General features: G+C 26.9%; 4 protein-coding genes across 10 annotated transcripts in view; 1 reads left to right on the top strand and 3 right to left on the bottom strand.

Moving 5' to 3' along the window:
• Positions 1–27,257, top strand: part of LOC127282472 (uncharacterized) — a 241,720-nt gene that overhangs the window by 36,746 nt on the left and 177,717 nt on the right. The window lies entirely within an intron of this gene.
• LOC127282469 (nitric oxide synthase-interacting protein homolog) overlaps positions 1–27,257 on the bottom strand; it is a 181,257-nt gene that overhangs the window by 1,241 nt on the left and 152,759 nt on the right. For 3 of the 5 annotated variants that reach the window (XM_051306721.1, XM_051306722.1, XM_051306723.1), the window contains exons 2-3: positions 360–563; positions 82–193 (exon numbers count right to left, since the gene is read on the bottom strand). In XM_051306721.1, coding sequence (XP_051162678.1) covers positions 82–193; positions 360–535 — 288 coding nt within the window. In that variant the 5' untranslated portion in view covers positions 536–563. Of the gene's footprint in view, positions 1–81; positions 194–359; positions 650–12,097; positions 12,110–27,257 lie in introns of those variants that run through there. The other 2 variants (XM_051306724.1, XM_051306720.1) reach the window with 2 other exon arrangements.
• LOC127282471 (protein SREK1IP1-like) lies at positions 930–2,000 on the bottom strand. The gene is made up of 2 exons (XM_051306725.1): positions 1,842–2,000; positions 930–1,505 (listed from the first exon to the last, which is right to left on the bottom strand). Exon 2 carries the CDS (start codon positions 1,499–1,501, stop codon positions 1,049–1,051), a length of 453 nt encoding a protein of 150 aa, XP_051162682.1. The 5' UTR covers positions 1,502–1,505; positions 1,842–2,000; the 3' UTR covers positions 930–1,048.
• Positions 12,140–27,257, bottom strand: part of LOC127282468 (adenosine receptor A1-like) — a 79,677-nt gene continuing 64,559 nt past the window's right edge. For all 3 annotated transcript variants that reach the window (XM_051306719.1, XM_051306716.1, XM_051306718.1), the window contains exons 3-5: positions 20,274–20,543; positions 16,624–16,840; positions 12,140–12,883 (exon numbers count right to left, since the gene is read on the bottom strand). In XM_051306719.1, the coding sequence (XP_051162676.1) occupies positions 12,217–12,883; positions 16,624–16,840; positions 20,274–20,535 (1,146 nt within the window). In that variant the 5' untranslated portion in view covers positions 20,536–20,543 and the 3' untranslated portion in view covers positions 12,140–12,216. The remainder of the gene's footprint in view (positions 12,884–16,623; positions 16,841–20,273; positions 20,544–27,257) is intronic.

The following is a 27,257-nucleotide window of genomic DNA, read 5'->3' as shown; positions in this document are numbered from 1 at the left end:
TTTATTATAGAAATTTAAAATGAAATGTTTGGAGTTTTTTTTTTCTTTGGTATTTCATTTAGATTGTTAAAAAAAATTTACCTGTTTCTTTTGTGTTTGCTTTTCATATTCTCTCAATTGTCTCGAGTATTCCTTTTTTTTTGTTAGAATGTACTCTAAAATTGCCTCCTTATCGAATAAATAACCATCTTTTCTAAAAAATTCAGAGAATTAAATTATTCATTAGAATTATATTTTATCTTTAGAGATTTCGACATTTTTTGGCGAATTTGCTAATTCTCACAATTAATTAATTATATTTGCAATTACAATTGTTTATAGTAACAATTATAGTAATAGAAAAAATTAGGAAAACTTACGTGACAAGAGGAATTCGACAGGGTTGTAAAGTTAAACAACAGCAATCGAAATTTTTAAGTGAATCCTTGCCAACTCTTTGTGAATTTGTTCCATAACCAGATGCAGAAGCGTCTTTCTTTTTTTCATGATAAGTGTAAACTGCTCCTGCAGTACAATTTCTAGCGTGTCGTGTCATTTTTCAATATTGAAAATAGTTTGTTACTGTAATTAAAACGAAATTATCAATCACAAATAAGTGTCAACATTCGCGAAGTGTCAGTTGGTCTGCGTCAGTACTGATCTGCGCATCGTTTCCCTAACCTCAAAAGTGTCAGCGCCATTTTGCTGGAAGTACGTAGTGAAATTTATTCTCAATCGATAATGTCTTTTTCTACTTTTACGGGGTAATTAAAATTTGTTGTTATAATAAATAATATTTTAAAAAAAGTGATAATAGTGTAGAAATGAAAAATGACCTAACCTACAATTACAACAAAAGTCAATATGAAAAATTATAGCAGATTCTTATAAAATAAACATCAATTATAAGGTATGTTAAAAGAATATCAAAAATGAATTATTTATTTGTAAAAAAAAAACTTTATACAAATTTTCGCCAATAATCATTTAAAAAAAATAAATGATTTTTTTAATACAAATTTCATGGTCAAAAAATTAAAATATAATAAGTGCTAAATTAAAAACAAAATCAATCGTCACTGTCTGAGGAACTGTGTTTTTGTTTTTTATGTTTTTTATGTTTAGACTTCTTTTTCTTCTTTTTCCTCTTTTTCTTATTGTTGTCGTCGTCCTCGTCTGATGAATTTTCCGAATCCGAAGATGAATCACTGCTTTCAGACGATGAACGTTTACGTGATTTCTTCTTTTTCTTTTCCTTTTTCTTATTTTTCTTTTTCTTTTTTGCTTCCTTCAACTTTTTTTTTAATTCCTTTTCACGTAATTCCGTTAAAGGAGTGACATAGTTTTCATCACTGTCAGAACTTGTACTGCTCACATCCAAAACTATTTCTTTGTTAGGATCAACTTTTATAAAGTTACGACACTGATAGGTTAGATGACCGGCGTAACCACATTTTTTACACGCTGGTCTTATTTGTTCTTTTGTTTGTGGTATCAATCTTGATATAAATTCCGGATCCATTGTTCTGTAAATAATAATTATTATTTGTTTATTATAAAAATTGTTTGAAAAAAAAAAATTCTGAAGGAAATATAATGGGAATAAATTAATATTAGATATTAAAAAATTATAGTAAATAGTGTATATTATAATTGTTAATAATTCATTATTATCAAAAAATGTATAATAATTATTTATTAATTTGATTATTAATATACAATTGCTAATGAAATTATTTAAAAAAAGGATTTTTATAAAAAAATTCGTGTTTTATAAACAAATATAAAAAAAGACATATCAGTGAAAGAAAAAGGTTAGCATATTTAAATCTTTTATATATGAAAATTTTATTAAAATTTACCTTAAATTGTTCGATTACAGAAGAATAACTTCATTGAACTTAAAAACACCAATAAATACATTTAATTATACAAAAATAAGTGAAAAACTAAACTATTTTCATATTTGTTATTGTTTTTAATTTGAGAATTTGAGGTTAGCTTCTGAGTTCAACTATCGATCTTGTGTATCGATATGAACAATCGAAATATTTCGATTAGTCGATTTAAAATTTTGAATTTAAATTTTGTATTACTTTAAACTTAAAATAATAATTTAATTAATTATAATTAATTAATAATAATTAATTAATAATAATTAATTAATAATAATTTTTTAATAATAATTAATTAATAATAATTTTTTAAATTGATTTATTATTTATAAAATAAATAAATTAATATGTTTATTATATGATTTAAAAAAATAATTCAATTATCAAATAAAATTGATAAACGTACATAATTTTTTGTCATGCTTTCAAAAGGGGATTTTATTTTCTAGTCTAATTATTTGTCTATAAAATATTAATTAATTAATCATGCTATTTTTATATTTTAATATTTCTATAAATAATATTTTTAGAAAAACGAAATTAAATCTCGATAAAAGGAAAATATAATTGAATAAAAATTAACATGAATATGTACAAAAAGAAATACTTTTATTACAACATTATAAAATCTATGTTGACACTTGTCACAATAAAATATACCCATAAAATGAGAAGCTGCACTTTATCAACTTCTTTTTTTTTCTTTTTTTCTTTTTTCTTTTTTCTTTTTTTGAATTAATAAAACAAGCGACGCTTCGCAACGTCAGTTTTTTTTTATATATAAGAAAAATACACACATCAATGCGAAATACATTCAGTATAAAATAAAAACATTTATATTGTATATATATATATATTATAGTTTCGACACGTGATACTTAATAAAATTTATTTTTATCGTATCAATGAGAAGTTTAGAATTTTAAGACATCGGTTACAAGTTTTTTTTTTTTTCTCACTTAAAACGCCATCCAACTGGAGAAAATTTTTGGATTTTTCCTTTCACAGAAAATTAAAAGGCATTAAAATAAGCTCCAACGCTTATTATTTTAATACCTTATAATTTTCTGTATTTTTTTAAAAAGAAATTTTTATTGGGACATTTAAAATTTAATTTAGAATAATTTTTAATTTCATTTTTTAATTTCCAAATTGAAATGAATTTTAGAAATAATTAATTTTTTATCTCCAATTGGTTGGTCGATTTTTTCTATATACTACAGATGAAAATTTCGTCTATATGAAACATTATACATTGATCCATCTAAGTTTTATTTTTTTTAAATATAAATACGTTTGCGTATTTTGTTAGATTTTTTTTTCTGGTATGAACCCTAATATTTATTTTATTTTTTTTTATAGTCTTACGTTTTAGATTGCCATTGGCATATATGGACATTTACCGAAGTACAACATCAATATTCGATTTATTCGCTATATATTAAAATGATTATTATTATTATGTGCCATACGATTTTAAAATCGTTATTAACACAAAATTTCATATTTCTTTGATTATTATTTTTTTTTCGTCCAAAAAACGTTTGGTTTTTTTATTTTTATTATTTCATTAAATATACACTAGTTTTCTTTTTTTTTATTTTTTTTATTTCCGTTCATTAGTTGTTTAAATCAAACAAAGATATTTATTGTGCTCGTGGTCCTCAAAGTTTTAATCTTTTATCGCTTTTTTTTTGGAAAAATTTACATTTTCATGTATTTGGGGAAAATTAAATATTTTTACGAATTTCTAAAATTGCTTTGTGGAAGACAATAATTTTAAAAAATTAAGTTTTCTTTTTTTTGTAAAATTATTATTATAGAAAAAAATTAGGAAATTGAAAAAAGTTAATTAAACAACGAAAACAGTTAATAAATTAAATATTAAAAAATTTTTTGGGTATTTAAAATTTTGTTTTTTTTATTTTTTATTTATTTTTTTCTCTCTTTTTTTGTTTTACTTTACTTATTCTGTGATACATTGTTCTCAGATCTGAAATTCTCTTAAAAAATAAATTTTTTATCCTTTGAAATTTTATTTTTCGTGTCATTCTGTTCGACAATGAATACAATATAATTTCTTTAAAATATTTGGAAACAATGGACGATTTTAGTTTGTAAAAAAATTATATATTGTTTACTAAAATCTTTACTATATTTAATCATTTCTTACTTTTTTGTTCAGTCAAGTTTTTTTAAAGCCATTTTAATCGATTTTGTGCAATAAAAAAAAATTAAAATTTTTATAGGTAAATAAATATGTTGAATAAAATAATTAAAAATTTAAATTAAAAAAAAGAATAGTTAGGTAGTATAGGAAAACATGGTATTATAGTAGTAATATATTCTGAGAAAATTAATTGATTTTACTATGTGCGCTTTGAAAGTAGCGGCAAAGGAAAATTTGTGCATTAAAAATTTTTTTTTTCAAATTTCTTATAATTTGTGAAAAAAAAATTTTTTTTCATACAATTTTTGTTTTTTGGATGGCAAGTTCCCGAGAGGTTTTTTTTTCAGGATCAGTTTTCGTGGAATGTTGTTGAGACTTATTTTTTAAAGATACTATATATATTCATGCGATTTCTATTTTTTTTTCTGTAAATATTCCTAAAACATCCATAAACTATTTCTAAATTAATAAACTATTGGTTTTCTAATTGTTTCTAATTCTATTTTCACTATAGACTAATTTCTAATATCTAGATATGTGGCCTTATATATAGAATAATTTTATTTTCAATTCGAAAGAGATAGAGAGATGTTTTAGGAAAAATTTAAAGATTTTGTTTTGTCAGGCAAAAATGGTAATCTATAAATTTTTCCTGAAATCCTTTTTCTCTTTTTTTTCGAATGAGACAAAATATTTACAATTTTTTTTTTTGAATTATACATTCAGTTTTTATCCATCACTTTTATTAAAATAATTCTGAATTCATTAAAAAAGAAAAAAAATGAAAATTAATCTATTTTCATATATTGATATATAAATGTATATATAAAGTTTAATCAGTCAAAAATGTAAGACGTTTTTTTGTTAACACATTTTTTTTTTATTTAACTTAAAATATATTTTCGTAGTTTTACTGTAAAATTTCTCTTAGTTTAAAAAAATTTTTTTCTTTTTTTTAATGTTAGAAAAAGAAGAATGCCTAAATTGATTTTTTTAAAAAAAAATTATGCTTGACGAGCTGAAAAAAAATGGAAATAATAAATGAAGGGAAAAAAATATGGAAAAAGAAAATAAAAATAATAAAATAAAAAATATTTTTAAAAAGGTGACATTTATAATAAAGTTTAACAAAGTTCAAGAGTTGATTCATAAATAAATCTGAAATGAAAATAAATTTTAAGTCTTCTTCTTGATTTTTATTTTTCAGTCTCATTAAATATATTTTGATTTTTCTAATTTCAAGCAAAAAATAGGTTTTTTAAACAATTTTAGGCATACTTCTTTACAGTTCTGTTGAAACAATTTTATTTAAGAGAATATAAAAACTTTTTTCTATTAATATTAAACTTTCACAATTGTTTTTTTTTTTTTTTTTTTTTTTTTTTTTTGACAACATTTTTTTAGTTGACTCACAATCGCCAACTTTTTATTATAATTTATTTCTGGACAAATATATATTTTAACTAAAATATTTTATTTATTATTTTTACTGGTTACAGAAGCATTTTTATATATTAATTGTTTATAATATATATATCTGCTTTGTAGCCCTGAGAGAAAAATTTAAAAAAAAAATTATAGAATACAGAATAACGTATTTGCCAGAATTTTTACATAATATTTCATGTAGATTTCCTTTCGCAGTGCAGAAGTAGTATATTTATGACAATGTGTTTGAAAAACGAGTCGGAAATCGTGATTTTTTTTTTCTTTTTTTCTTTTTTTTTTTACATAATACTGGTCCCTTTTTACAAGTATTATCTTTGTCAATGCTATCTCTTTGATTCTTTTTTATACAGTGCGCATTTTTTAAAGCCTAGAATAAAAAATTGTTTCAAATTTTGCAAATAAAAAATATTTTTTAATTCATTTTTTTTCGGTTTATTCTAAATTTTTTTTGAATTACTTTTTGAAAATATTTTTCTATAAAAACAAAAAAAAAAAATTCGTCCCCATTTGAAAGATTTAAAATTATTATTTTTTTTTTGATAATTTTTACTAATAAAAAAAAAAGTAATGAAGTTGTTATGAAAAAAAGTAATGCAAAATTTGAAACAAATGAATTTTTGGAAAGCGCTTTTTTTAATCTGATTAGCCATACCTAGAATGATCACAGTTTGACAGAAGGCGTGTAAAATACGTAACGATGTATATTATAATTTATATTTTATAAATATATCATACGTAGTATCTACACAGTCACGATATATATATATATATTTTTTTAAATTTAATTCCTTACGATTTAGATATTTATATCATATATATTGTGATAATTAATTGCGAGTTTCCTTTTTTTTTATATACAGTGTATCCAGTTAAGAAAAGATAATAATTAACAATATTTTATAGTCGAGTGTGTATTTTACGAAAAGTGCGCGCGATTTTCGTAAATTTTTTTTTTGTTTGAAATTTACATAAATACATATTTTATTTATAGAACCTAGATCAGAGATCATTTTTTTATTTTTTAAATAGTAGGGACATAAAATCGTTATAGCAGGCAATTATAGATTGATATTTATTATATAATTATATTGTTAACATTTTTTTCAATATATTTCGATATTTTTCTATTAAGACTACAATAAAGTTTCTAAGCATTTTTTTTTCTAAATTAAATTTTAATTTTAATTAAAATTGCCTTTTATTAAAAATGTTGATTTTAATTAAAAATTTATTAGAAATAGTTAAATTTTAATTAAAAATCAAATTAGTTGATGAAATTAGAAATGAATTTCCTAATTAATGAAAAACGGAAAATTAATTGTTGAAAATTGAAAATTAATTAAGGAAAATTAATAAAACCATAAATATATTGAGATGATGTTAACAATATATATATTTTAGAGATTGAATTTAGTTAAGTCATTTTTTGTATCACTGCTTTTTCTTGGTGTCTGAACGAATTTCTAGGCACTTTTCTGAAAGAAAACATTGTTTACCAGAAAAGTTTATTATTATTATTTTTTTTAAACAAATGACTTTCGTAACTTATCACAAATTTCTCTCTCTCTACCTAAATATTATATACTTATTGTTTTGAAAATACTTTAATTCTTTTGTTTTCGAAATAATATTTTTTTTGTTAATATTATTTTTATATTATTTTTATATTTTTTTTCAATTAGAGGAAATAATTTATTTTTATTTTCAGAACTATAAGTATATACATATTCCAATTTCGATTGAGATATTCCCTTGAGGAAAGAATCTAAATTTATTTCGTAACACGCAAAAATATAATTATATATATATATAAAGTCGAAGTACCATTAAACTTGTGCTCAGCACAAATTATTCATATATTTATATTTTATATATACGACTCGAGACAACATTCAGCTTGTAATAATTTTCCACATGATATGTTGAAAAAAGAAAAGTCTAACGATTATATTGCCTATGGGAAAAATTTAAGAAATTTTATAAATATAGATTGAGAAAGAAAAAATAGTTGAGATAATAATAATAATAATAATTTAATACTAAAATTTATTTATAAAAATCTTAGATGAAATTGAATAATAATTGACTTTTTTCTTTCTAATTAAAATTTATTTTTATTAAAAAATGTTTATTAATTTATTTAATTTGAAACAAGAAATCAAAAAAGAGTAAAATATCTTAATTTATAAAAAATGCGATTTTTAAAAACTATTTTCTATTGTAACCAAAATAAAATTTTTTTTGCTAGAAAAAAAGTCAGTAAATTATAAAATATTGAATAGAATTTTCTTTTTCCATATTATATAAATACAAAAATAAAAAATTATTACAAGTTTTATATCGGTGAAAAAAAAAATATACACTAGCTTATAAATTTTTCATAAGCTTTCAACAAATACAGAAATAACTTTCGTGTGATAGGGCTTTTTTTTTTTTATATAAATCCCTTGAAATCTCGAGATTTTTGTTTTTTCCCTTTATTGCAAACTGATCCGTAAAATGAAATTATATTTAAAAATAGATCAGAGGAAGAAAAAAAAATATTTATACTTTCTTGAAAAAGATTTCCGCATTTATAAGATAACAAAAAACCTTTATATAACATATTTTGTGAATTTTTTTATATTTTAATTAAATTTTCTGTTTTACTTTTTTTAATTCTAAATTTAGTATAATTGAAACGTAGGCACATTCAGGAGTGTGGTTCGGATTGAAAACTATTATTTATGTTTGATTTTTAAAAAGGGAGAGATACTTTCGTGTTAAATTTTTTTTTTTATTTGACGTTGTTTATAGAAAAACGATTATATATTGTACGATTATGGACGGAGCAACAACAAACATTCATATTAAAAGCGTGTCTCGTAAATGCCATAATTTTCGATTATAATAATGCTCGCTTCACATGAAACAAAATAGATATATATATGATTTGAAAATTGAAGGAAAAATTGTGTTAAAAATAATTTGAAATAATGCAAATTTATTATCGGATGTAATATTTTCTTTTATGATTCAATTTCATTAAGTGTTTTTCTTATTTTAATTTTCTATTGTTTGTTTATATATCTTCATTAAAAAAAAAACTCAATTATAGATATAAAAATGAAATTAAAATTTTTTTTAATAAAAAAATTTCCATTTAAAATTCTACTCTAGTCTAATTTGTATTCAACTAAATTTACACTTTTTTTGTGATTCCAGAGATAAATTTTTTTTTTTCACAAAATTCTTTTGAAAAATATTTTTAAAACCTTAATTTTTGACTTCTTTCAATTTTATTTTTTTGAAGTTACGTATTATATTTCTTTTTGCTGTTATTTCGTATTTGGTGTAAATTGATTCTTTTGTTGAAATATAATTGTGCTTGTTATATAAATGGAATTTATCGGAAAGCCAAAATTGAGTTCGTGATTCGTAAAATACTTTTTCGTCGAATTAGATTTATGAAACGTATATATATATAGATTATATTCAATACAATAGAACCCTCTTGAAATACATACTTATATAAATTTTGAATTGGAGCTTTAATTTTAACTTGTTTCTAATTATTAATTTTATTAAAAGGGCGCATATTGAGATTAAAAAGCGTCCTCTTGAAAACCCTTTCATTTTAAATGTCCTCTCTTTCTCTCTCTCTCTCTCTCTTTATATTTGAAGAATCTTGTAAAGCAATATTTCAAAATTAAATGTCGAAATGAATAAAATTGTACAGGGGATTTTTTTTTTTTTTTGAATTCTCAAGCAGATAAATATTTTCAAGAAACAAATCCAATGGGAAAAAAAAATTCATTACACTACAGAGAGAGAGGGAGAGAGTCGTTGCACTTGACAGATTTCTTTGCAATTAGTGATTCATTTCTTATGCGAGAGAGTAATAGAGAAAAATGATTTTTTTATGTATTATATCTTTTGAAGTGAGCAAGCTCCTTTGAAACTATATATATTAAAGTGATTTTTTTTTCCCTCGAAAACATTAGAAATGAGGGATATAATAGGAAAATCTTATGCATTCGACTTGTTCATTATTTTCCTCTCTCTTTGAATTTCATTTTCGTCTCTGATGTTGAAAGTTGTAAAGCTTCATTTTACGCGACAATACTTACGAATGAGAAATATATAACTTTTTAGTTGAAGTCGTAGACTCGTGAAAGAATCTTTTATATGTACAAGAATTTATTCTCCGGATAATTTTAAACTTTTTCTCAACTCCAAGTTGTAATATATAGAAAAAAAAAAAAAAAGTTTTACCTCCCTTTGAATTTCGATTTTATAGGTGTAAGGAAATTTTTTTTTCAATATTATGTACGATAAGATTCATAAAGTTTTATGAAATAATTTGCTGTGTGTTTCAAAAAAAAAAAAATTGAAATTATTAAAGTTTATAATTATTATATTCAGTGACGAAATGCTACAATTTTTTTACGTAATTTTTTTAATTGAATAAAATATTGAAAATTTAATTTTTAAAAAATTTTTTATTAATTTTTAAACGAATTTTTAGCTTCATAAATAATTTGTTTTTAATTTTTTTTTGTACAATTAAAATAATTTATTATAAAAATTACTATAAATTATTAATTATTATTAATTAAATTATAAAGTCCTTATAATTATATTTTTTTAAATTATAAAGATTATGTTTTTTAAATTTATTTAATTTATTCTTTTTTTTAAATTATCTTCTTTAAAATATTAAGTAAAAAATAAATATTATTTTTTAAAATTGATTTTCGATATTATTCAATTAAATTTATATACTGTAAATGAATTGTATAAAGTCTTTTTCTTTTTTTTTTTTGAGTTAAAAAAGGAAATCTAACAAGTTTCTTATATTCATTAGAACATTTTGTGCTTCAAGCACGTATAGAGGAGAAAAATCTTTTTCTTTATTATATCCCGGAGACAATCACTTTAAGAAAAGGTTTTCAAGTTGGAATCAGTCCAGAGAAGAACCTAACGTGATGAAACATTTTGTTGGCACTATTGATCAAGGGTTTCTCTACTTTCAACATCTATAGAATTCCGTGTATGACCCGGGAAAATCATTTAACTTAAAATCTCTTTTTTCTTCTTTTCTCTTTTTTTTTCGTTGAACATACTTGAAATCTAATTTATTTAAAATTTCAATTGTATTCAATCAAAACCAAACTTTTAGAGATTGAATTTATTTAACTTTTTTATTCGACTTGAATTGATTTGAAATCGAGTTTATAGTTAAAATTGAATTTATTTAAAAAATTAAATTGAATTTATTTGAAATTGATTTAAAATTTAATTTAGATTAAAAATTCTATTTAAAAATAGCGATTAAAATCATTGAATTGAAGAAAAATGAAAATTATTAAATTAAATTTTAATATGTTAAATTTTTAAAAAATTATTTTTATATGAAATAAAAAATAACTAAAAAACTAAAAATTTAATTTTTAATAATTTTAAAGTTAATGGGAATTATCGTTTTTGTATTTTTTAATAGAAACGTGAAGCGATCTTTAATAAAGGAAAATAATGAGTGCTTAGTAGCATGTGGTGAGGCTCATAAACATAATGACACCGCAGAATATTGCTACATGGGAACTTTTGTTAAAGTTTATTAACAATTTTGCATCAGGATTAAAGTTTTGAATCTAAAATGTCTTCTTAGATAATTTAATAGTCGATTTAAATTTGTAAATAGAATTACGGTAAAAGCTGATTATGAAAATTTAGGGTTTCGATAGAAAATTTTACGCATAAATTTACATATAGACATAATTTACCTATAATTAATTTTCAATTTAAATAATTTCTTTCTTTGAAATTAAAAAGAAAACTAAATTTAAATTAGTTTTTTATTCAATTAATATAATAATTAATCATTTTTTTGCCATTTTTATAAAAAGTGTTTTTCGGTAAAGAAAATGCGTTATACTAAATTATTACCAGACTTTTTCAGACTTTTTTTTAAAAATGTTCACCTCCTACGTATATTATAGGTCTTTGGTATTTTTATTATCTCTGGAATCTTTTTTATTATCATCTTTATATAGAATTTTCTTCACTTTCTTATTTTTCTTTTTTTTTGTGAATTATCGTCGATATTTCTGGTATTTTTAGATTTTTTTTTTCATTTACAAAAATGAAATGAGGAATTTAAATTTACTTATATAGAATTTTTGAAAATTTGAATATATTAATTATCTGAAAATATTTTATTTAGAACATTTTTTTTTAATTTTTCAAGTATTTAGAAGAAAGTTAACTTAAAAAATACATAACTATAGTAAATTATTGACAAAAAAAAAAAAATATCGAGTCAATGATAAATATTACTTAAGTCAAGGATATAAAGCACCCTAACCCAACCATGTTTTATACTTTGCAATATAGATGAAATCTCATTCTATTTCATTTTTCATCGTAAATTCGTAAAATATGGCTGTGTTAGGTACTAAACATCTCTGATTTAAGCCTTTGGTTCGGGTCATAAATTTTTACTCTATAGTTCAGTCACTTTTTTTTTTTGCGCGCACGTCGGTATTACCGCAGTTAAAAAAGAAAATGGAGCTTGATGAAAAGAGATATTATGCTTCATTGGTGAAAAAATGTTTATTTTTCGTTATAATTAAAAAAAAAAAAAAAAAAAATATCTTTAAAAATCTTAAACTAGATCTAAAGGAATTTGTGAAATAAAAAATCTCGAGAATTCATAATATAGGGAAATAAATAAAAATGTTTCTAAAGCTCATAGACATCGCGTCCATTGGGTCTATTTGCAATAGTGGGACGGCAGTAGGAAGCTGGACTAGTTGCATAGGATTGAATAATATGTACTCGCAATTTAACATCACCAGAACGTGATACTTCACCTCTTGTTCTTCGTGAAAAACTCACTGTTGTTTTAAAACAACAATAGTGAAATAATTTTACATAAGCATTACGAAAATGACGATCAACAACGCAATAAAGTAAATTATTAACACATGATTTTGATAGTGCAAACCAAGCGAGATTAATGAAGACACGTGCTTTTACAGGACGGACTGAACTTATCCAAAGCGCCACACCCAATGGCATCCAAAATATTGCGAAGAGAAAAAAACTATAGATATTTGTTTTTGTTAATTCATAATCCCATGAGAATGCTACTGGTGGCTTATATGAACCACGTGTCGCACGACGAACTCTTGTCACTAGCATTAGATAAATTAGAATCGTTATAAGAACTGGAAGGCCTACCAATATACTTGCACCAACAGCCTGTTCCATTGCAATACCATTAAAACGTCTATTACAAAAATCTGGTCCCAAATCAAATGATGATTGAAGACCTATTGCTGTTGCTGCTACTGCCCATACCAATAGAATTGAACTTGTTACACGTCCTGGTGTTAGTATTGCATACCTGTGAAAAGAAAATTTACATCCATTTTAAATTATTATTATCATTTGTATTCCAATTCAGAGTATTGAGAAATTCGGAAAATTAAAACAAGAAAAAGTAAATTACAAAAAAAAATTCACTTCTCGTGATTGAAGGACTTGATTTATAAGTGACAGTCCGTTTTGCAATTAATGACATTTTTTTTTATACAAAAGTAATTTCCCGCGCAGGTTCAAAGAAAGAGATATAAAGAGATAAATTATTTCTGGTTCTTAAAAGTGCGAGTAAATATTTGAAATAGTCGAAAAAAGAATTTCAAAGGAAATTAAATTTTTTTTACTCATGTCCATTGTTTTATATAAAAAGTTGGTTGCACGAACAGTCTGTTAGTATCACTTAGTGCTAATTACACTTTGTATAAAACAGGTCTTAATAACCCCCCATTTACCTTAATTGCTCTTTGATGTTGTATGATGAAGTTAAAAAAAAAATGTACATGTCCCTTTTTGCTTTAAGTATCACGTTCGAACATGTATATTATAATATATTCATATCATATTCTAAAATTGTAAACGACAAATTTTTTCGGTTAATTTTTATTCAATTATTTAATTAGTTGTTTTTTTTTGAATAATTTATTATAGTAATTATTATATTACTGCTTTTGATTTGATATTTGTAATCATAACTGACAACAGATGTCTAAGTCTTTGAGAAATGATTTAGTTATACATGGTGCGAGATGAGTTTGATATGTTTAACGCACGTGCATAACGAATTCAAAGTACAAACTTGAACAATAAATTATATTAGGTGTATACCTCAATATAATGTTGCGTGTACAAGTTACAATTACTTTACGTTACAAGTTTCTTGATATACATTTACATCTGAAAGGATTTACATCTACAACTCTATAAAGCCGCGTGTTGATGAAGTTTACATTTCCCTATACTGAATATATATATGTATAGTTCTTGGTAACAATGTGATTAATTCGTGGTAAGCAGAATTTCTAGACGAAACGATCTCATGGGAAAATTGAGGTTGAATTTCAATAGTTATATATATTAATGAAATTCAATTCATTGAATTTTGGAAAATTACTATTCAGTCAGAGAAAAATTTATTTCTTCTTTAAGATTTAGTTGATTAGTTATTGTGTTAATCTTTTTATAAGCAATGGAATCTCTGTTGAAAGTTGTGAAGATGTTAAATTGTTCATAAGATGAAATTATGTACTTCTGTAGAAATTCGATTTTTACGTTTGAATTTTTTATCTTCATTTTTGAATCTACTTTGTTCGTATTTATATTATTATTATAAATAGTACTGTCAATGTTTGCATTACTTTTTATAGAATGTCTTCATCTAAAAATAAAGATCATCGACCCTTTCTTTAGTATAACCTCCAATTAGCGCGACTAATTCCAATTCGAAGTAAAATTGCATCCAATTTAAAGGTTAAGTAATCAACCTTTGTAACGCCACTCAAGATAGGAATTATTTATCTCCGTAAAAAGTGTCTCTGTATAATCCATGGCAATTATTTCTTAGTTAGGGACAATATAATCCACACTTGATTGCTCTTCCGTATATAAAAGCTAGATGGTGATTTACAAATTTAATCACAAGTTAACACGAAATTTAATGCTTATTATAGATATATTATTTTTTCTTCAATATTTATAAAAATGCCATTTTACTTTTGTCAAGGACTGCAAACTAAATTAAACGTAGAATAACTTAGAAAAAGTCAGTAAAATTTAAAAACCTTTTTTTTTGCGAAACTAGATCACGGAATTCGCGAAAATAAGTCACGAATTCTGCGAAAATAAGTGTCGGATTGCGCGAAATTAGATCACAGATTCTGCGTAATTAGGATTACGAATTCCGCGAAACTAGGTCACTCATTTTGCGTAAATATATCACGGATTTCGCGTAATTAGATAACGGAATCCGTGAAATTAGGTTTCAGTTTTGGTGAAACTAGTTCGCGGATTTCACATAAATAGATCACGGATTCTGCGAAATTAGATCAGTTTTTGCAAAATTAGGTCACGGTTTTGGCCAAACTAAATCGCGGATTTCGCGTAATTATATCACGGATTTCGCGAAATTAGTTCAAGGATTCCACGAAATTAGGTTTCAGTTTTGGCAAAACTAAATCGCGAATTTCGCGTAATTATTTCTTGGATTTTGCGAAATTAGATTACAGATTCCGCGTACTTAAGATCACGAATTCCGCGAAACTAAGTCACTTATTTCGCGTAAATATATCACGGATTTCGCTTAATTAGATTACGAATTCCGCGAAATTAAGTCACAGATTCCGCGAAACTAGGTCGCTCATGTCGCAAAAATATATCACGGATTTCGCGTAATTAAATTACGGAATCCGGGAAATTAAGTTGCATTTTTGGCAAAACTAGTTCGCGGATTTCGCGGAAATATATCAAGAATTTCGTGAAATTACTTCAAGGATTCCGCGAAATTTAGTTTCAGTTTTGGTGAAACTAGTTCGCGGAAATATATCACGGATTTCGCGAAATTAGATCACAGATTCCGCGTACTTAAGATTACGAATTCCGCGAAACTAGGTCGCTCATTTCGCGTAAATATATCACGGATTTCGCGTAATCAGATTACGGAATGCGCGAAATTAGGTTGCACTTTTGGCAAAACTAGTTCGCGGATTTCGTGAAATTACTTCAAGGATTCCGCGAAATTTAGTTTCAGTTTTGGTGAAACTAGTTCGCGGATTTCGCGGAAATATATCACGGATTTCGCGAAATTAGATCACAGATTCCGCGTACTTAAGATTACGAATTCCGCGAAATTAGGTAACAGATTCCGCGAAACTAAATCGCTCATTATGCGTAAATATATCACGGATTTCGCGTAATTAGATTACGGAATCCGCGAAATTAGGTTGCACTTTTGGCGAAACTAATTCGCGGATTTCGCGGAAATATATAACGGATTTCGTGAAATTAGTTCAAGGATTCCGCGAAGTTAGGTTTCAGTTTTGGTGAAACTAGTTCGCGGATTTGGCATAAATAGATCACGGATTCTGCGAAATTGAATCAGTTTTTCGCGAAATTAGGTCACGGTTTTGGCGAAACTAAATCGCGTATTTCGCGTATGTAATTAGATCGCAGTTTTCGCGAAACTAGATTGTGGATTTCGCGAAATTAGATTGCAGATTCCGCGAAACAAGATCGCGGATTGCGCATAATTAGATTATGGATTCCGCGAAATCTGAATAAAAAATGGTAACACATATTTATATAATAGAAATCAGAAATATGAATCTAGTTAATAAGTGATATTGGATGTTAGGAATTTGATCTTTGGAATTTGTAATCAAGAATTTATTGGTTGTATGTAGATGATAGAGAACAATACAAAATTCTTGGCGTTCATGTCTCATTCGCAGTGTGACAGAATTAGTGTATAGGATAATATAAATCCGGTACGTCTAGATTCTAAATGCCTCATCTCGGAAGTTGGATTTCTAGTCGACGTGGCATATTATCATATTTCCAATCGATATAGAAATAGACTAGTATATTCAAGGACAATATTTTCGTTTTTTTAAAAATAAATATTATTTATATTAAAATATCTATTTAAAAAATGTGAAATTCAAGAAAATAGAATAAATTCCATTTTTTGGATTATAATTTTTTATAGATTCTATTGTCTCTTTTCTGAAGTTAACTCGGAGCTTTTATAGGAAATAATTGTGATGAACTCACCTTTCAACTGGAAGGTAGAGACGCATGTAATTTTCGACAGCTATGGCTGCCAATGTCAATACAGTTACTAAAAAGCATAACGCTTCTAAAGTCCATTCGAAGCGACAAATTCCCAAGGATTCTTTATGTCCTGCTAGGATGACAATTGCAGACGCTGGTAAAACGAGACCTGTCACCATCAGATCCGCTAAGGCGACATTCACCAGAAATGCATTTCCTGCAAAAATTACATATATTTCTCACTTATCTCTCTCTCTCACTCACTCTCTTTTTCCCTTTTGTATCTCGCATTTTCTTTTTCTGACTTTTGTGTAATAATACATTTTCATTTCAAATCTTCGCACAAGAGAAAAATCCAAATATACATGCTTTTAACATTTGAAATAATTTTTTTTTCATTTATTTCGAAATGGAAACATTTTACTAAATAAATATTTCACTTCAAAAATATATTTTTTCTCAGGTAAATAGGTTTTCATAAATATGTTTAAAGATTTTATTACAATTTTTAGTTAAGGTTTTCATTGTGTACTTTTTTGTTGTTTATTATATATTTCTATATAATGAGAAATGAAATAACTTTTCGAATCATGAAACTTGATCCATAAAAAGTACTTTGGCAAACATGTGAACATTTTAAACTCATATATATATAAAAGAAAAAAAAAATATATATATACCCTTCAATTTGCATATCAACTTTATCACCGCCTATCACCTTTAACATAGTAATCACGATATTAAATTTGACCTTGGTAATCATTCAAAATTGACCTTCACTGCGATTCGTTAGCGATGTAAACACTATAATTTTCATTGTATAATTGAATAAAGAAATGATTCTGGGAAAAAAATTCTTGATAATGTGCATTATAATATACAACGGAAGATCGCGGATACACCGGATGCCTCATAACGTTTCTTCTATATACATATATTATTCTTTTGAAAATACCTGCGGTACATATATACAAAATCATTTTTTAATGAACAATCAAAATTCATCTGACAATATATTGATGCACCATTGAAATTAATATAATTACGAGCAATTAAAATTTAATAAATTAATATGCAGGTTGCTGTCGAATTATAAACGAGATGAGAGTATAATTAAAGTGATTTAGCAATTACTTTAAATTTTTTAATAATACACTGCTCAAAAGCAGAGTATCAAAGTTAATATATTTAATTTTTCATGTTTCGCAAAAATGAATATTAGGAAAGAAATTTTACTTCATTAACTCTAATTGGGTCTATTAAAATGTTTTTTTTCCTTTTGGTAAATATAAAATCATTAGCAATCGTTTGTAAGGGAAAAAATTCTTAGGAACCGTTGCTAAGGAAAAAAAGTCCTTAACAACGGTGTCTAAGAAAAAAAGGTTGTGGTAACGGTTGCTATGGTAACTGTTGCCATAGGAACGTACCACAGTAACTGGTACCATACTACCTGTTACCATAGTAACTGGTACCATACTACCTAACTGTTACCATAGTAACTGGTACAATAGTAATTAGTACCATAGTAACTGGTACCATAGTAATTGACTGGTACCAAAGTTAGTGGTACCATAGTAACTAGTACCATAGTAACTGGTACCATAGTAACTGGTACCATAGTAACTGGTACCATAGTAACTGGTACCATAGTAACTGGTACCATAGTAACTGGTACCATAGTAACTGGTACCATAGTAACTGGTACCATAGTAATTGACTGGTACCAAAGTTAGTGGTACCATAGTAACTAGTACCATAGTAACTGGTACCATAGTAATTGACTGGTACCAAAGTTAGTGGTACCATAGTAACTAGTACCATAGTAACTGGTACCATAGTAACTGGTACCATAGTAATTGACTGGTACCAAAGTTAGTGGTACCATAGTAACTTGTACCATAGTAACTGGTACCATAGTAATTGACTGGTACCATAGTAACTGGTACCATTGTAACTGGTACCATAGTAATTGACTGGTACAATAGTAATTAGTACCATAGTAACTTGTACCATAGTAATTGACTGGTACCAAAGTTAGTGGTACCATAGTAACTAGTACCATAGTAACTGGTACCATAGTAACTGGTACCATAGTAACTGGTACCATAGTAATTGACTGGTACCAAAGTTAGTGGTACCATAGTAACTTGTACCATAGTAACTGGTACCATAGTAATTGACTGGTACCATAGTAACTGGTACCATTGTAACTGGTACCATAGTAATTGACTGGTACAATAGTAATTAGTACCATAGTAACTTGTACCATAGTAATTGACTGGTACCAAAGTTAGTGGTACCATAGTAATTGACTGGTACCATAGTAACTGGTACCATAGTAACTATTGCTATTGAAGCGGTTGTCATAGTAACGGTTGCTATGGTAAAGGTTATTATGATAACGGTTGCCATGGAAATGGTTGTTATAAATCCCTTAAAAGGACTGTTTCATTTCTCAGGATTGAAAAGAGTCTCTTTACACCCTAGAGTTGAAAAAAAATTAATTTAAAATTACAAAAATTTTTTTTGAAGAGAATGGTGACAGTAATATAAAATTTTATTTTATTAATTTATTTTCTATTACATTTTTTTTTTTTTACAAGTTCTCGGAAATAATTTATTATTTGATCGCTCAATAATTTTTGAAGAAGCACTTGTGCCTGGTAAAGTGAGAACAATTACGATACAAGATGAAAAGGATCTCTATCCTGGTTTTGTGTGTACGTGTATATATGTAAATGTAAATGTATTAGTAATGGAAAGCCCGACACCTTATCTTCTTTTACGAGAGAAGGGCAACTCAATATATATATATATATCGTCAACCCTCTCCGTCTCTAGAGCAAAATTTCCATAAAACCGGATTTCTGGGGAAACTCATCCGGATATTACGTGACTAAGAAATGTCCTATCGTTGTTTTTATCAAATCAAAAAATTCCTGTTTCAACCCTTGAGAGACAAAAGAACATTGTTTTATTCTATTAACGAAAAATTTTACAATATATATATAGCAATAGTCTTCTTTAGGAAAAATAAATTAGAAAAAAAATTGTTTTGAATTGTTTGGGATTTTTCGATTAGATTTTAATAAAAATTGTAAAGCTGTGTATTTATATAAGGAAGTTCAATAAATAGTAAATAGTAAAAGAAAATAAATTTTACAAATCCTAGAAATTGTTTTATTTATGTGAACAGTTGCATATACTTGAGAAGCGAGACATTTAAAGACCTTTTGCTATATAAAGTTTACAGTAATAATAATAATAATTCAAAGATTCTGCGTAAACACTCGTGAGATTGTATTTCAGATGTTCAATGTTTACCTCTTTTATTAGCTATTTTGTAATTTCCGTTAGTTTTCAGAAACAAATATAAAGCTATATATAATATTATACGCGAGAATTTTATTAAGTTTACGATATTATATATTTTCTTTTACTATATTCCTATATTTATTCTTAGTTTCTTACCCTTGTAAGATATATAGTTTTTTCTTGTCAATAGTAATAGAAACGCTTTTTCGTAATAGGAAATTTTCTTCTGTTTGAATTTTTTTATTATTTCAAATCTAAGAGTGTACTTTTGAAATATTAATTAGATTTGCATATTACGTTCTTCTATGTATGGAAAATTTTGTTGTGTTACTGACCTATTTTTCTTAAATGATCTTCGACCATAACGGCCGATATCATAAAAACATTTCCAACACTTCCAACCACAGCTAGTGATGCTAGTAGTAATAGACGAGCAACTCGGGACCAGTCTTCTGATAAGGTCACAGGTGATACATCAGGATCGTTGTCGAAGAGACTTCTTGTCTTGTCCAATGACATTCCTGAATTAACTTTAATCATTTCTTGTAAACTGCTTGTCACGTCAAATATTGACGACACTGTCGTTGAACGATTCATTATGAATTCTGAAAATTGAAAAAATATTTCTTTTCAAAAAATTACGTCAATTTTAAAATTTCAAAAATTATTTTTAAAAAATTCATTCAGCTTTTTTTGCCAGTGAATATGAAACAAGGAAATTAATTTTATAGCTTAATTTGAAATTGCAGTTGAATTTTTTTTTTCGTATTATGTAAAAAAGAGTTTTGTGGTTTTTGTTTTGTACTCAACTGTTTCTTTTTGAAAGTGTCTTTATAAAGAAGACACGAAAACAAACTCGGTTGTTTAATCTGACATTATTTTAACATCATGTTATTTTAAGCGTAGAATGCAAAATATTCTTTGAGAAAGTGCATTTTCCAAAACAATAAGCATATGCTTAGTCGAGTACAAATTTCCAGTCAATTAAACATATGTCAATTAGGATTTTTTAAAAAAGTTTCCTTGTATATTTTTAACAAAATATAAACAAGTGTTTAACAAAAATTGCACTTGTTGCATGAAATTTATAGCTAGAAAGAGAGGGAGAGAGAGAGATTGCCTTTATATATAGGAAACTAATATCGATTTTCAGTCATCAATTTGAAAATATGCCAAACCACTCCATTCACTGTCTCGTCGTCGACTTGAAAACGTGCCATATAGAGCCATTCAACCGGGATCACGTTGAACCTCTTTCTCTCTCTCTTTCTCTCTCTTCTCATCTCTTTTTCCTTTGAAACTCAAGACAAGTATAAAGACGAGAGACGAGGGCGCGCGAAAAACTGTTACCCACTTTCAACAAAGTAATCGCCGGCGATAGAGTCATAAAAGTAGAAAAATATTTTGTTAGATGGAGCTTTTTTTTGTTAAACACAAAATTGTCCATTGAAAATATTCTCTCTTTTATATATTAACTTTTGTTGTAATATTTTTTGCTTTTATTTATTGTACAAGTTTCTCGATTGACAATTATTATAAAAAGAATGAGACAAAGGACTCTTTTATCTATAACCGTAAATGAAAATAATACAAAGTTTTTGTTGTATAGTTTGGAAAAAATATTAAAATACAATAGGGATCACAATTGGTTTCTTCTTTTTAGGGAAAAAACTTATCAATGCCTTTTCAGTTTTCAGTCACGGAAAAAAAAGGAATTGCTTTCAAATGCTAACTGATGTTTGCTATCAGTTCTATCAAAATTAGTAATCAAAGCTAAATTTTTTTCTATGACAACGAAAAAGTTTGCTATGATAATCAATATGTCTTAATTTTTAAAAATTTACTGTAACAGCAAACTTCTTTTACCCAACAGCAAATTTGTTCGCTGTCCCTAAATTAGCTAACGTTATTTGATGTGATAGCAAATAATTCGCTGCCACAGCAAATTTTTTCTGTGCGTATTTAAATTGCCCTATTTTGTGAAATTACTGTTATTGTTGTTATTATTATTTTTATTGCTGTTATTATTATTATTATATTATTATTATTATTATTATTATTATAACACTAGAAAATAATTTTGAAAAATCTCGCACCCATGGGGGATTGAACCCAGGACCCTTGGGACGCGAGTCGTGTACCCTGACCACACAGCTACGTTAAATTACAGATATTTTCCCTAATACTTTTTTTTAAATAGTAAGACTACTACCTGATAAGTGCCTAGTTTGTTTAAATTTTTAACTAGTACAGTGTATTATTAATATATTAATATAAAAATTTCTTACAAAAGAAAAAATTATTATTTTTAATATTTTTTATTATTAGTTTTTGTTATTATTACAAGTAATTTTATTAGTCTCTACTGTTTTGTACTTTTTTTTTGTATATTTGTATTATATTTTTTAAAATATTTTTTAATTGCATTTGTATTTTAATTTTAATTAAAAAAAAAATTATTTAACTTTTAGAGAAGAATTCAACTTTTTTTTTGCACTATTTGATAAAGTGAATTAGTGATTGTGTGTGAAGTATATAATATACTACACACCAGGGCTAAAAAGCTGAGTCATTGCTTTTAGGATCTGAATTGCAAATTTTTTCTCATGTCCGCCATTTTACTATATATATATATATATATATATATTAATAATTCACTGTCTAGTGCATTCTGTCAACAAACTTTAAACTTGAGGTGAATACGAAAGAAAGAAAAAAAAATCAAATGTGTATAAGTGCTCCTTATAGAAATTCTCTCCTAGTTGACTTACATCTTTTTTCTCACTTGGAGCTTCTCTCAATAGTGGAGAATAAGGTAACGTAAATCAGTTCCTCTCTCACAGAAACTTGGTGAAAAGCCACATACAGATACGAGGCAAACAATCCGGTTTAAAGATCATTGAACTTTCAAAAGCTTGGAAAAAACATGAGTAAAAGCTTGTTTTTAAAGCATCACCGAATTCAATGATATATCCGCTATTATTATTTTTTTTTCTATTTTACGAATATAAAGCAAAGCTTTCATATTATATTCAAAGAATTCTTTTTGATATTAATGCATTAATTTTTTTTTTACAAAATAGTTTTGGAATCAGAAGGGAATGTTTTCTTTCTTATAAAGAGTTTCACGTACTAAATTATCTCAAAAAGGTTTTTTTTTGTTTATTTTGCTGAACTACTTTATTTTTCTATATTTTCTATTTAACATTAGTTTTTCACATTTGCATTGTATTTGTAATGTATATATAGACAAATGGAAAATTTCTATGGCTTAATTTTACGTGGTTATATATTGTTGGTGAAGAAACTAATTACCATATGTAAATATTTACGGAAGCATATATTGTATATATGTACGGAAGAGAGAAATGTGTTTAAATATATTTCCTCCAGTAGATAAGACAGGACTTAGAACAAACATATATAATACGACTTTTTTTTTAACAAAAATACTTATACTTTTTAGTATAAAAACTATTTATTTCGGGTTGTAAATAAATTGTTTGGAAATAGAAAAAAAATTGTCATTGAATTAGCATTTCGTTGTAATGGAAATTGACAATATTGATACGATATTCTGAAAAACACTTACTATTATATAAGATATTTCATCATTCATTTCTTTATTGAGGCTATATTACTTTTTTTTTCTTGAAAATTGTTCAATACCAAGTGTACTTAATGCAAAATTCAATTTCACGAAATGTTTTCCGAAAATTTTTTAGATTGTTATTTGAGAATAGCTCAGCATCCGCTGGACCAATCAAAAAGTGCGCTATATATTTTTTGTTCAGAACTTTCTTCTAAAGACTTCGGCGGTATTGCCGAACGATTATCTCGAAAATTTAATTTTTCAACCATTTTTCCAAAATGTTTTTTAGTGTAGCTCAGCATCCGCTGGACCAATCTAAAAGTGCGCCATACATTTTTTGTTCGAAACTTTTTCCCTATTTTGTTGGCGGTATTCCGGAACGATTATCTCGCAAATTTTTTTTTTCGAAATTTTTTTCCCAGTTTTAGTGAGTGTAGCTCAGCATCCGCTGGACCAATCAAAAAGTGCGCCATACATTTTTTGTTCGAGACTTTTTGCTTAATTTTTTGGCATTATTCCCAAGTCATTATCTAGTAAATTTTTTTTTTCGAAATTTTTTTCCCAGTTTTAGTGAGTGTAGCTCAGCATCCGCTGTACCAATAAAAAAGTGCGCCATACATTTTTTGTTCGAGACTCCCGGGTTAAGACTTTGGCGGTATTCCCGATCAATTATCTCGCAAATTTAATTTTTCGAAATTTTTAAAAAAATTTATCTGAGTGTAGCTCAGCATCCGCTGGACCAATCAAAAAGTGCGCCAAACATTTTTTGTTCAGAACTTTCTTCTAATCACTATGGCGGTATTCCCGAACAATTATCTAGCAAATTTAATTTTTCGAAATTTTTTCATAAATTTATTTGAGGGTAGCTCAGCATCCGCTGGACCAATCAAAAAGTGCGCCATACATTTTTTGTTCGAGACTCCCGGGTTAAGACTTTGGCGGTATTCCCGATCAATTATCTCGCAAATTTAATTTTTCGAAATTTTTAAAAAAATTTATCTGAGTGTAGCTCAGCATCCGCTGAACCAATCAAAAAGTGCGCCATACATTTTTTGTTCGAGACTCCCGGGTTAAGACTTTGGCGGTATTCCCGATCAATTATCTCGCAAATTTAATTTTTCGAAATTTTTAAAAAAATTTATTTGAGTGTAGCTCAGCATCCGCTGGACCAATCAAAAAGTGCGCCATACATTTTTTGTTCGAAACTTTTTCCCTATTTTATTGGCGGTATTCTGGAACGATTATCTCGAAAATTAAATTTTTCGAAATTTTTTCATAAATTTATTTGAGTGTAGCTCAGCATCCGCTGGACCAATCAAAAAGTGCGCCATACATTTTTTGTTCGACACTTTTTGCTCAATTTTTTGTCATTATTCCCAAGTCATTACCTGGCAAATTTTTTTTTTCGAAAATTTTTTCCCAGTTTTAGTGAGTGTAGCTCAGCATCCGCTGGACCAATCAAAAAGTGCGCCATACATTTTTTGTTCGAGACTCCCGGGTTAAGACTTTGGCGGTATTCCCGACCAATTATCTCGCAAATTTAATTTTTCAAAATTTTTAAAAAAATTTATCTGAGTGTAGCTCAGCATCCGCTGGACCAATCAAAAAGTGCGCCATACATATTTTGTTCGAGACTTTTTGCTCAATTTTTTGGCGGTATTCCCGAACGATTATCTAGAAAATTTAATTTTTCGAAATTTTTTCATAAATGTATTTGAGTGTAGGTCAGCATCCGCTGGACCAATCTAAAAGTGCGCCATACATTTTCTGTTCGAAACTTTTTCCCTATTTTATTGGCGGTATTCCGGAACGATTATCTCGCAAATTTAATTTTTCTAAATTTTTTCCAAATTTGTTTTCTAGTGTAGATCAGCATCCGCTGGACCAATCAAAAAGTGGGCCATACATTTTTTGTTCGCTACTTTTTGCTAAAGACTTTGGCGGTATTCCCGAACGATTATCTCGAAAATTCAATTTTTCGAAATTTTTTCATAAATTTATTTGAGTGTAGCTCAGCATCCGCTGGACCAATCAAAAAGTGCGCCATACATTTTTTGTTCGAAACTTTTTCCCTATTTTATTGGCGGTATTCTGGAACGATTATCTCGAAATTTAAATTTTTCGAAATTTTTTCATAAATTTATTTGAGTGTAGCTCAGCATCCGCTGGACCAATCAAAAAGTGCGCCATACATTTTTTGTTCGAAACTTTTTCCCTATTTTATTGGCGGTATTCCGGAACGATTATCTCCCGAATTTAATTTTTTGAAAATTTTTCCAAATTATTTTTGAGTGTAGCTCAGCATCCGCTGGACCAATCTAAAAGTGCGCCATACATTTTTTGTTCGAAACTTTTTCCCTATTTTATTGGCGGTATTCCGGAACGATTATCTCGCAAATTTTTTTTTTTTCGAAATTCTTTTCCCAGTTTTAGTGAGTGTAGCTCAGCATCCGCTGGACCAATCAAAAAGTGCGCCATACATATTTTGTTCGAGACTTTTTGCTCAATTTTTTGGCATTATTCCCAAGTCATTATCTAGTTAATTTTTTTTTTCGAAAATTTTTTCCCAGTTTTAGTGAGTGTAGCTCAGCATCCGCTGGACCAATCAAAAAGTGCGCCATACATTTTTTGTTCGAGACTCCCGGGTTAAGACTTTGGCGGTATTCCCGATCAATTATCTCGCAAATTTAATTTTTCGAAATTTTTAAAAAAATTTATCTGAGTGTAGCTCAGCATCCGCTGGACCAATCAAAAAGTGCGCCATACATTTTTTGTTCAGAACTTTCTTCTAATCACTATGGCGGTATTCCCGAACAATTATTTAGCGAATTTAATTTTTTGAAAATTTTTCCTAATTATTTTTTAGTGTAGCTCAGCATCCGCTGGACCAATCTAAAAGTGCGCCATACATTTTTTGTTCGAGACTCCCGGGTTAAGACTTTGGCGGTATTCCCGATCAATTATCTCGCAAATTTAATTTTTCGAAATTTTTAAAAAAATTTATCTGAGTGTAGCTCAGCATCCGCTGAACCAATCAAAAAGTGCGCCATACATTTTTTGTTCGAGACTCCCGGGTTAAGACTTTGGCGGTATTCCCGATCAATTATCTCGCAAATTTAATTTTTCGAAATTTTTAAAAAAATTTATTTGAGTGTAGCTCAGCATCCGCTGGACCAATCAAAAAGTGCGCCATACATTTTTTGTTCGAAACTTTTTCCCTATTTTATTGGCGGTATTCTGGAACGATTATCTCGAAAATTAAATTTTTCGAAATTTTTTCATAAATTTATTTGAGTGTAGCTCAGCATCCGCTGGACCAATCAAAAAGTGCGCCATACATTTTTTGTTCGACACTTTTTGCTCAATTTTTTGTCATTATTCCCAAGTCATTACCTGGCAAATTTTTTTTTTCGAAAATTTTTTCCCAGTTTTAGTGAGTGTAGCTCAGCATCCGCTGGACCAATCAAAAAGTGCGCCATACATTTTTTGTTCGAGACTCCCGGGTTAAGACTTTGGCGGTATTCCCGACCAATTATCTCGCAAATTTAATTTTTCAAAATTTTTAAAAAAATTTATCTGAGTGTAGCTCAGCATCCGCTGGACCAATCAAAAAGTGCGCCATACATATTTTGTTCGAGACTTTTTGCTCAATTTTTTGGCGGTATTCCCGAACGATTATCTAGAAAATTTAATTTTTCGAAATTTTTTCATAAATGTATTTGAGTGT

This window comes from Leptopilina boulardi, unplaced genomic scaffold (genome assembly GCF_019393585.1).
Source record: "Leptopilina boulardi isolate dan_hultmark-lab unplaced genomic scaffold, ZJU_Lbou_2.1 LbouV2_30, whole genome shotgun sequence".
NCBI lineage: Eukaryota > Metazoa > Arthropoda > Insecta > Hymenoptera > Figitidae > Leptopilina > Leptopilina boulardi.
This window is presented reverse-complemented; position numbering and strand designations above follow the sequence as displayed.